This window comes from Pseudorca crassidens, chromosome 7 (genome assembly GCF_039906515.1).
Source record: "Pseudorca crassidens isolate mPseCra1 chromosome 7, mPseCra1.hap1, whole genome shotgun sequence".
NCBI classification, from domain to species: Eukaryota; Metazoa; Chordata; class Mammalia; order Artiodactyla; family Delphinidae; genus Pseudorca; species Pseudorca crassidens.
Window position 1 is genome coordinate 36,520,274 of NC_090302.1, and position 11,347 is coordinate 36,531,620.

Sequence of the window (11,347 nt, forward strand, 5' to 3'; positions counted from 1 at the left end):
CAAGTGCACATTTTAGCCACTGGGAAAGGAGGAGAGGGGAAGATGTCCTTCCCTCTAAAAGCACAACTTGGAAGTTGCAAGTATTTCTTCATACATCCTATCAGAATGTCGTCACATGGCCACATCCAGCTGCAAGGGTAGCTGAAGAATACATATAGCCTTTAGCTGGGTGATTAGATGCCAAGCTAAAAATTCTGCTACTGTACAAAGGATATTGAGGATAATGACACACTGTGCCAGAAATGGTATTTAAAACCAAGGGATGAAATGAGATTACCCAGGGGGAACATGTAAATAGGGAAGAGAATGGAGCCTAGGACCAAACTCTGGAGCCCTTCTGATGAGGAGGGAAGGGCCAGGAGGGAAGACTGAAAAGGAACTGCCAGAAAACCGGGAGTGTGATATTATTAAAGCCCAGAAAAGAAAGGGTTTCAAGGAGATGGTGTTGAATGATGCTGAGAGTTCAAATAAGATGTGAACATTGGATTTGGTACCAGGGTCTTCTAGCAAAAGCAGTCTGTCCTGGGACTTCCCTGGTGGCGCAGTGGTTAAGAATCCACCTGCCAAGGCAGGGGACACGGGTTCGATCCCTGGTCCAGGAAGATCCCACATGCCGCAGAGCAACTAAGCCCGTGCACCACAACTACTGAGCCTGTGCTCTAGAGCCCGCGAGCCACAACTACTGAGCCTGCATGCAACAACTGCTGAAGTCTGCACGCCTAGAGCCTGTGCTCCACAACAAGAGAAGCCACCGCAATGAGAAGCCTGCGCACCGCAACGAAGAGCAGCCCCCGCTCACCTCAACTAGAGAAAGCCTGCCTGCAGCAACAAAGACCCAATGCAGCCAAAAATAAATAAATTTATTTAAAAAAAAGATTTCTCTTAAAAAAAAAAGGCAGTCCTTTCTGCCACCACACTTACACAAACACATGCCCCTCTATCCTTTCCTTCTTACCTTCTTTACATTGGAGGGTGTAGGGTCACCCCTGCCTGTCCACTGCTCTGCCTTCTACCTGTGTTCTAAATCCCCACCCCTCTTGGCTTCTCAAGGACGTTTCTCTTCCATGTATCTTTAGCCTCCTCGGCATTTAAACATGCCTAAGTCTCTGGTATCTTCAAAACAAAACAGTACAAAACAACCTCTCCCCAGCCACCACCCTTATGCTTTTCTCCTCTTCATATCCAAGTCTATTGAAAAAACATGTCATTGTCACTGTATTTACTCCCTCAAATTGGTCAGAAAATGTATGGAAAGGAAGTGACTGCATCAACAGCTGACTGGCCAGTTGACTAACTGGCAACCTGGCCTGACCAGTTGATCCCACAACTGGCTGAGTAGATGGAAGGTAGGACAGATGGAAAGAGTGGACACGCTGGATGAACAGATGAGTGGCAAGTGGATACTGGATTAATTACCTTATTTATTCCAATAAACAAACAAGAGCTTGATTTATTCTCTTTGGGAATAAAGGAACCTACGGCCCCTTACTTATCTGATATATGGAGATCTTGCTGAGAGTGCTTTAAAAGGTATAAAGTAGAAAAGTTCGTCTCTCTAATAGAAGACTTGTTTGAAGCCTTCTGGGTTATAGGGCTACTTATAAGCACGACACACTGCTCATTTCTATATTCTTTGGTTTCTCCCACTTCCGAATCACTATACGGCACTGGATTTACCTAGGGGAGAATGTCCTTCATGTCCGGGATGCTGATACCCAAGACAAAATATTGCAAGCGCTGCACCTTCAGTTTGGTAAACAGTACCCTTGGTGAGTGTATACTTTTAAAGTGATTTAAAACAGGAGCTGTTTTGGGCACCATTTTCAAGCTGTGTAGTCGCCCTAATGGTGCTCTCATTCTGCATCCTTAGAGGTCCCTATCTGCTGGTGAGACAGGGCTTGCTAATCTACCCCCTGTTACTCTACCAAGGGTTCCAGTGGAGAATAATTTGTCTCAGTTAATACAGCACTTCTGCTAGGAACTACTGCTTTAGCCTATTTTGAATTTCTGTAAGTATTAGAAAGTAATGTAACGATTTTCTTTAAAAATAGTATAGTTCAGCATTTTAATTTAGACTATCCTTTCTGTTTCAAATTAATCAGATTTTCCTTTATTTGATTCTTTTTTTCTGAAAATAATTTTTTCCTTACAAAAGTAAAGATGAAAACCAAAAAAGCAAAAAAAAATTTTTTTACTGTCCCAAACTATGATATATTCTGAAATTGGCTTAACAAAGATAATTTTTCTTTGATCTTACAGGCAATTTGTTAATGATATCTCAGGAGGAAATAGTTGTATTGCAATCAACAATGGTTTTAGATATTCTATTGATAATATGAAGGTATTTAGTTAGAGTGTGGCTGAAGAGATCCAGATGTTGTTATTTTAAAAGAAGAAGCCCAAACTATTTATTACCCGAAATTTCAGATTCCAGTAATACTGTGTCCTCAATATAATTTAATATGTACAAGAGAAACAATTTAATTGACTTTTTGGACATTGCAGTTCAAAGATATATGGGGATGGAAATGCTGTTCCGAGGATTTTGAAGTTTCTCAAATCTATTGATCTTCAAGAGCCACTACAAAAGAAATTCTGTTTTCCTCCTGTGAAGGATAACATCTCCCAAGATATTGACCATATTCTTGAAACTCTAAGTGCCTTGGCTGTTGATCTTGGTGGGACGAACCTCCGAGTTGCAATAGTCAGCATGAAGGTAAAATAACTCCTAAGGTTTTAACTTTATATCCCATACGAGTAGTTGATTTTTAAAAAGTGTGGTTGGAAGGTAGGACTAGAAACATACACAAGAGCTTGTAATCATTTGCCCACAGTATTGACTTTTGGTTCCATTACAATGTGTGTCTCACTATTTTACTAATCACTAACTTTTTTTTTTTTTTTTTCCTGGTACGCGGGCCTCTCACTGTTGTGGCCTCTCCCGTTGCGGAGCACAGGCTCCGGACACACAGACTCAGCGGCCATGGCTTACGGGCCCAGCCGCTCTGCGGCATGTGGGATCTTTCTGGACTGGGGCACGAACCCATGTCCCCTGCATCGGCAGGCGGACTCTCAGCCACTGCGCCACCAGGGAAGCCCTCACTAACATTTTAAAGAAGTAAAGTTCTCAGGGAATCCAAGTTAGTAGACTTGAGTTGACAATGGGAGACCGATTAGGCATCAGAGAGAGCATCTGCCACCCAGGAGACCTGATATTCTATACTTGGTAACAGCTTGGAGCATGGAGTATGTTGATTACTCTCACTACCCAGGGGAGGGCATCTGCAAATGGTGAGGGGAATTGCTTCTCCTCTAGATCATGATTTCAGTTGCATACAGCATACCTTCAATCTCTTAACCAAACCATCACCACAGTGTTGACAGAACCTTTATAAAACACCAAACTGTCCATGTTAAAATGATCTCTGGGGCTTCCCTGGTGGCGCAGTGGTTGAGAGTCCGCCTGCCGATGCAGGGGACACAGGTTCGTGCCCCGGTCCGGGAAGATCCCACATGCCGCAGAGCAGCTGTGAGCCATGGCCGTTGAGCCTGCGCGTCCGGAGCCTGTGCTCCGCAACGGGAGAGGCCACAACAGTGAGAGGTCCGTGTACCGCAAAAAAAAAAAAAAAAAAAAGATCTCTGATGACTTAACAAGGAAGAATAAACCTAACAGAAAAATCTTTGTTTGAAGCATTGTAGATGTGTGAAGTTTCAGGAATCCATGAGAAATACAGAGGATTTTAAACACAAAGTTGTTTAGATCAAATAAAAGCAAAACAAAACATAATTTTAGTGAAGACAAAGACCTCCTTTATAAATACTCTTTAAAAAGTATTAATAGAAAAATATTTTCTTAACATAAAGATATATTCCATATCAATGGTGAACACCCTCTGTAGCGGCATTTCTATAGGTATTCCTATTAAAATCAAGTGGAAAAGAAGGATGTTTTCTGCACCATTTAACATAATTCTCAAAGTTAGGAAGGGAATAAAGCAAGGAACGAATAGCAAAAATGGCGATTGTGGACAGGGTAAAACAAAAAATGTTATTTATAGACAATACGAATAAACCAACAAGCTTGTAGAATAACACAATTGAGTAAAATGGCTAGATATGATAAATATATAAATATCAATACCTTTTTACTTATATGAAATTGTAGGTAAAGATTTGAATTTTTCTGTAGGTGAGTATTTGTCAACCCTGATTGCACATTAGTGTTACCTGGAAGCTTTAAAAAATATATGGATGCCTGGCTCCCACCCCAGACTAGTTAGATGCCAGTCTCTGGGGGTAGGGACTAGGCATCAATATTTGTTCAAAGCTGCCCAGGTGATTCTGATGCACAGTGAAGGCGGAGAAACACAACTAGGTTTATTTTTAATGAGTCATTAGTGACAGCTTTAACCCTTGTAAATGGACAAAAATCCATTAATAACAGAAGAATGGAAAAAGTGATCCTATTTAGAACAACAGAACTTATAAAATAAAGTTTTCTGGTTTCCTAAACCAGAAAACTATATGATCTATAAAAAGAAAATCTAAAAACTTTAAAATATAAAGGCTTGAAAAATATCCTGGTTAGGAGTGCCGAGTATTTTTTTAAATGTCAGCACTTTCCAAATTGAATTATGAGTTTAACGTAATTCTAGTCAATTTCAGTGAGGCTTTTTAAAGTTTAACCACATTATTCTGAAATTTACTTAAAATAATACACAAGTGAGAAGAGCAAAGAAATTTAAAAACAAGAATAATTAGGAGGGACTGTCCCTGATTGGTATTAAAACATATCACTAAGCACAGTAATTTAAACATCATGGTTCCATACCATTATTGACTTCAGTTATGGCAGATGATTAAAGCTTAATGACTTAGGATATTTATTTAGTTGCTTCAGTATTTAAACAAGGAAATTTTGTCAACCTGAAAGAGTTAAAAATGACCTTCTAATGACGATTCAGATTAGCCAACATTCACCTTATGTTTAAGAGAGGGCCCATCTGGTTGGCTGTGGAGTTGTCATTGCTTCAACGGCCATATGCTAGGTTGTCTTCCCAGGAAACTACCTGAGTGTATCCCAGGGCTGGCCCCAGCCAGACAGTGGATCCCTTCCCCAGCAGTCATCTGACTCTGCAGTACTGTCCTAGAGTAATGTCTGATTTATTGTGAAAAAGGTCAAAGATTCAGTGTATGCTCCTTAGCTGAGACCCATGAGACAGATCTGTTTTTTCTCTTTCAGGGTGAAATAGTTAAGAAGTATACTCAGTTCAATCCTAAAACCTATGAAGAGAGGATTAATTTAATCCTACAGATGTGTGTAGAAGCTGCAGCAGAAGCTGTAAAACTGAACTGCAGAATTTTGGGAGTAGGTGAGATTGTAAATTATATATCTAAGCAATGTTCATTTTAATGTACAGTTTGCTGAGTTCTGATGCATGATGGAACATCAGGTCACTGTCTGCCCTGTGTGTAGATGGTTCCAGGTCCTGTCTGTGGGCCCCAAGCATGGGGCCTTCCTGGGACCCCAACAAACATTGTGAGAGAAGCATTGATGGAACTGTCAACCTATGGGGAGCCACAGATTTAGCTCAGAACTGCCTTACATTTCCTTGCAGTCCTTGGTAATGTTTGTTTTAGGAGATCTTGGGTGAATTAGTGTTCCAAGCCCAGAAAGTCAGCACACTTTTCTGAGATTGCTCATTAGAATCATTTTCCTTGTGTTTGTGGTGGAGCCCAGGCATTTCCACAGGTGGCCGTGTAAATCCTCGGGAAGGAATTGTGCTGCATTCAACCAAACTGATTCAAGAGTGGAACTCTGTGGATCTCAGGACCCCCCTGTCTGACACTTTGCATCTCCCCGTATGGGTAGACAATGATGGCAACTGTGCTGCCCTTGCAGAAAGGAAATTTGGCCAAGGAAAGGGCCTTGAAAACTTTGTGACACTTATCACAGGCACAGGTAAGAGGAGTAGAGACGGCTGCTTCAGGAGCTAGGGTGTGTGTTGGGGCACGTGCCTTTACCACTCAGCCAGGCAGTTTACAAGTCAGCTTTCACCTTCACTTCCTGCTTGAGTAGAGCCTGAAGGTGAGAGTGAGGGCCCGCCCAGGTCTTTTCTGAGCATGTGCCCCGCCCTGTGCATGCATTGGCCTTCTAACTTCCCAGGAATTGTCTGAGCTATTCAAAGCCCTTATTCCCCAAAGCTTCTTTCCTCCTACTCTCTTTGGTTAGTATATTGTTTGTCACAACTGTTGTCCATTGCCCTAGGCAGTAGAGACTAATAACTATATTTTGCCTTTAAATGTTTTTGGTGAGTGCCCCCTGGATAGCCCCCTCAGCCCTGGGAAAGTTCTGGGGTAGGTGAGATAAAGGCAAGCCCTTTGAGCTGGTCCTCTGGGAGCCACCAAGCAGGTCAAAACAAACCACCACAATTCTTTGAGAAGAAGGTTCATTCTGCTCTCTCCATATTGCCATCTGTACTGGCAATGTAGGCTATTATTCTAGGCCATCGCCAAGCTGGGGGGTGAGGGGTGGGTGTGATGGGACCAGAAAATGCCAGAAATCTCTTACCAAGATTCAGCCGGTTTTTTCTTGATTAATTGTTCCCCTGGTTGTTGTAAGGTTTTGGTTAGTTTCCAGAGTTCCAAAAAACTCGATTCTGACAGTTTTTGCCAGTTTGTTCATTGCTTTAGTGAAGGGATGGGCTTTTGGAGTTCCCTACTCTGCCACTTTTGCTGATGTCTCAATTTGTTTTTTTTGTTTTGTTTTGTTTTGTTTTATTTTGTGGTACGCGGGCCTCTCACTGTTGTGGCCTCTCCCGTTGCGGAGCACAGGCTCCGGATGCGCAGGCTCAGCGGCCATGGCTCACGGGCCCAGCTGCTCCGCGGCATGTGGGATCTTCCCAGAACTGGGGCACGAACCCGTGTCTCCTGCATCGGCAGGCGGACTCTCAACCACTGCGCCACCAGGGAAGCCCCCAATTTTTTTTTTAAATGAGAAGACGGGCTCAGGTAGTCAGTGTTCGAGGCAGCACTTGGTCCCACATATGCCTAACTTCAAACCGTGCGTGCTCTTTTTTTTGTTTTTAATTAGGGTATAGCTGTTTTACAATGTTGTGTTAGTTTCTACTGTACAGTGGAGTTCCCTGCGCTATCCTAATATGTATAAAACCGTGTGTGCTCTTAAACTCCACGTTATACTACCTCCCTAATGCTGAGCTCATGCACTTCTCTTAGTCTCGGACACAGTTTTAGCAAGCTTGGATATCATTTCCTAGTTCAGAGCAGTAATAACCTGCAAATTAGAGGAGTGAGGGTTGATGAGTAGGTGCCACAAGAAGTAAGAGATGGCAGGACAACTCTAAAATGCAGACCCTATTAAAGCAAAACGCCCTTTACCCCTTACTAGCTCCTCAACTCCATAACAAAAAGTACTCATCGATATTCAAAATTATTGAATCATAGATTTTTAGACATGGTGGCATTATGAAGAGGCAAAACCATGTTTCATATTCTCTGTTTAAGAAAGCAGGTGGGGGCTTCCCTGGTGGCACAGTGGTTGAGAGTCTGCCTGCCGATGCAGGGGACGCGGGTTCGTGCCCCGGTCCGGGAAGATCCCACATGCCGTGGAGCGGCTGGGCCCATGAGCCATGGCCGCTGGGCCTGTGCGTCCGGAGCCTGTGCTCCGCAACGGGAGAGGCCACAACAGTGAGAGAGGCCCGCGTACTGCAAAAAAAAAAAAAAAGCAGGTAGTGTATGAAACCTTTCAGAAAGATTGTCTTATCTTGGGTTTCTCCCACAGCAGAGCCTGAGACAAGGAGTTCAGTGTGGGTATTTTATTTTGGAGGTGATTCTGAGAAGCAGGAGTGAGGGAGTGGGAAGAGTGGGACAGAGCAGGGGAGCCATTAGAGGATGTATTATCAAAGTTGCCTTGAGGACAGTGGGGGTTGAAATCTACCCAGAGTTGTCCACTTAATCTGCTGGCTCCTGTCTCTCCTTGGTTGACAGCTGCTTCTGGGCAACTGTGTGTGCATGGCTACTAGGCTCTTACTTGAGTGTTGGAGAAGGCCTTGGTGAGAACCAAGTTGAAATCATAGTGAGCCAAGCAGATGCAACACAGGGCATTGGAGGATCAGCTAAAAATATTTCCATACAAAATGATTCCAGGTAAAGCTTTGGTACTTAGTAAATTTCAGCTATCTAGGAAAGTAGGCACCATATAGAACCTCACATTCCAAAGCTTTGCTAAACAGAGGAGGCGTTGCCATAGCAGTTTTCTGTTTCAGGTGCAGAGCCACTTCAGTGATTGTCGTCTCTCACTATAGGAATTGGCGGGGGGATCATCCATCAGCATGAACTGATCCATGGCAGCTCCTTCTGCGCTGCAGAGCTTGGCCACATTGTGGTGTCCCTGGATGGGCCTGACTGTTCCTGTGGAAGCCATGGGTGTATTGAAGCATATGCCTCTGGAATGGCCTTGCAGAGGGAAGCAAAAAAGCTACATGATGGTCGGTTTCTTTCACCTGAGGAATTAAATAGCCAAATGGTAGACAAGTACTTCAAAGTAGATATTCCAAAGAGAGCTGAACGCTGACACCAGAACTTTTAACCTTTTCACTCCCTAGAGGAAAATCAGGGCTCCACATACTGCAGCTCAAAGTCTTCTTGGTCCTGACCCGTATTAATACCTTTCCTCTCCAGCACTGGGAGGGCCGGGGTCTTGAGCTCCAGGATAGGGGAGATGTCTTTCATTTTTGCCTTCTCAGCCCCTAGCACAGGTTGGGTACTTAATAGAGATTTTAATGGAGAATTAAATGGATGAACATATTACAGTTTTTCAACTGAGAGGTTTATTTGAATTACACCTATTTCTGGACATGTTATTAATGTCAGGATGGTTTCTAGTCTAATTCAAGAGGGAGTCGTTTAATATCATTACAACATGGTGTGTCAAGTGGAATGAGAACGATGGCCAAGGAACATAGATGCATATAGGAAGGACACCAGTGTTCCCTCCCCGCCCTCTCCATACAGGGAAGGGAGCGTTAGGGTGCTGTCCTGGGAGTTGAGAGTCAAGAGGGTAAACAGAATTATTGAGGCAAGTTTGGATGAGCCAGGGAGCATTTCCAAGCATAGGAAACAGTGGTGTTGGTGCATAAGGGCAAGGCAGGGTATAGTGTAGCAAGAGGTAAGCCAGGACCAGCAGCTAATGGAAAAACCACTGAAAAATTTTAGGGTAAAGACATAGATCCAAATTTTAGATTCTTCACCACACTTTTTTTTTCTAGCGGGAAAATGGTAGTTGAATGGAGGCTGGCTTTAAGGGGGACAGTTCTAGAGTGACTTCCAGTTTTCTGGGTGGACACCTTTGGGGGTGGGGACATGAGAGGAGGAACAGGGCTTGGCAGAAGCTGACGGTTGGGAACCAGTGGGACATGCAGGTGGGAGCGTGCAGGAGGCAGCTGGCTGCAGGGGTCTGATGCTCAGGAGAGGGGACAGGACTGAAGTCAGGATTTGGAATCATGGGCACTGAGGTGGCCATTAAACCTGTGAATGAGACTTGCAGTGAGATGAAAGTCCAGGGTGGAATCCTGTGAAATGTCAGCACTTGAGGGCAGGGAGGAAAACCAGGAAAGGGTAAAGTCACAGGAACCAAAAAGGGAGTGTTTCAGGGAGGGTAGTGGGTAGTGTCAAGTGCTGAGTAAGAGGAAACCAGAAAGTTAATTGGCTTTGACCCTGAGGAAGGACATCATTTGAAGCTCTGAAAACAGTGTTTATTTTTCAGTCTCATTTTTATCAACACCCCCCCCACTAAGGAGCCTAAATGTTTAGACAATTTTTCCTAATCATTCAACCCCATGAAACTTTAATACCACAGATACATTGTTTATCTGTTGTTACTGTCTGTATAAAAAGAGTACGAATTTTTTTGCCCACAAGAACCAGTTTTTGCCCCCATGGGGGTAAATGCATATCTTAAAGAAGTTCAGTCAAGTGGGAGCAGAAGCCTAACTACCCTGAGTAGGAGCAGAAGTGAGGGTTGAGAACGCAGGAGGGGAAGGGTGGAGGAGCCCTTACAAAAAGGCCCCTGGGGAGAGAGGGAGAGATGAGCTGTGAAGCCCTGGTGGAGGGGCGAGAGAGGGAGAGCAGCGGGATTTGCGAACACAGACCTGTTTATAAGCCGGGGCAGAGGAGTAAGGGAGTTCTACCTGGAGGCATCCTTTATCTGAGAGGTCAGAAATGGGGAAATCTCTTGGTAGCGGGAGCTGGGATAGACGGTCTGAGGAGATGAAGGCTGAGAAGGGCAATGAACGGGAATGGGAGAGAGTGGCCAGAGCAGCTGTGAGGGCCCCTGGAAGACAGGAGACCACCACTTGGTGTCTAGGTAACCGTCTGCTTGGTTGGGATTTTCTCCCATCAGAGCCCAAGTAATAGCAGATGAGGAAGGAGTTTGAATCTGGGTTGGTGGCTGGCAGTGTGAGGGGCAGAAAGTCAAGGACTACAGATAACTACAGAAATATCTACCATTCATTTAGCATTTACTCTGGCCAGCACTTAACTTGAGTACTTAAGTCCATTTTCTCATTTAATCCCTAAAGGAATCCTGCTAGGGTAGGTATCATTACCCCAGTCTTAGAAGAGAAACACGTGGAGGTGACATGGGCAGGGTAGTGCAGCCCGTGGTGGTAGAGCTGACAGCTGAACCCAGGTCTGTCCGTTTCTGAGGTGCTGTGCCTTCCTGCCACTGTGGGTCACTGGCAAATAATGCAGCCTTGCATCTGGCATAGATAAGGGAGGAGATGAATGCAGAGGAGTTCTGGTAATTTTGGGGAAAAAAAACACTTCAAGATTGTTTAATATGGAAGGGGGAAGTGAAGGAGGCTCTGGTCAGAGTTGAGGATTTCCAGTTAGAGAAGTTCTGGATGATGTATAAGCAGGCAGCAAAGCCCTCTGGCAAATGTATATGGATATTTACGAATGATAAAAAGCTTTGCAAATGTGAAAAGAGATTATCATCTTCCCACTTGGAGGCTTGCCGCCCACAGGCATAATTATGAGCTTGGCCTTCCGAAGCTCATGAATGACTGCTTCTCCTTCTCACCTCTGCTCAAACAGAAGACCAGCTCTTGGTGGAAGGGATGTCAGTGCCAAAAGACGAAGCTGTGGGCGCACTCCATCTCATCCAAGCTGCGAAACTTGGCAATGCAAAGGCCCAGAGCATCTTGAGAACAGGTGAGCACGCGGGTCTGGGCAGCTCTGACAGCCCAGGGCTCCGACAAATGCCCAGCCCTCAGGACCAGTGCAGAGGTAATTTTCCTACTTACTGTTCAAGGTATTTGGCAGTGTT

The 11,347-nt window shown here is 44.3% G+C and overlaps 1 protein-coding gene across 4 annotated transcripts in view; it reads left to right on the forward strand.

The window, feature by feature from the left end:
* The window catches only part of GNE (glucosamine (UDP-N-acetyl)-2-epimerase/N-acetylmannosamine kinase), a 53,031-nt gene that overhangs the window by 26,601 nt on the left and 15,083 nt on the right, over positions 1-11,347 (forward strand). For all 4 annotated transcript variants that reach the window (XR_010944961.1, XM_067743947.1, XM_067743948.1 and 1 more), the window contains 6 exons: positions 1,682-1,769; positions 2,506-2,716; positions 5,243-5,372; positions 5,741-5,962; positions 8,325-8,507; positions 11,116-11,232. Coding sequence is in view for 3 of the 4 variants with exons in the window: in XM_067743947.1 (XP_067600048.1) it covers positions 1,682-1,769; positions 2,506-2,716; positions 5,243-5,372; positions 5,741-5,962; positions 8,325-8,507; positions 11,116-11,232 (951 nt within the window). In the remaining variant the exon portion in view is untranslated. The remainder of the gene's footprint in view (positions 1-1,681; positions 1,770-2,505; positions 2,717-5,242; positions 5,373-5,740; positions 5,963-8,324; positions 8,508-11,115; positions 11,233-11,347) is intronic.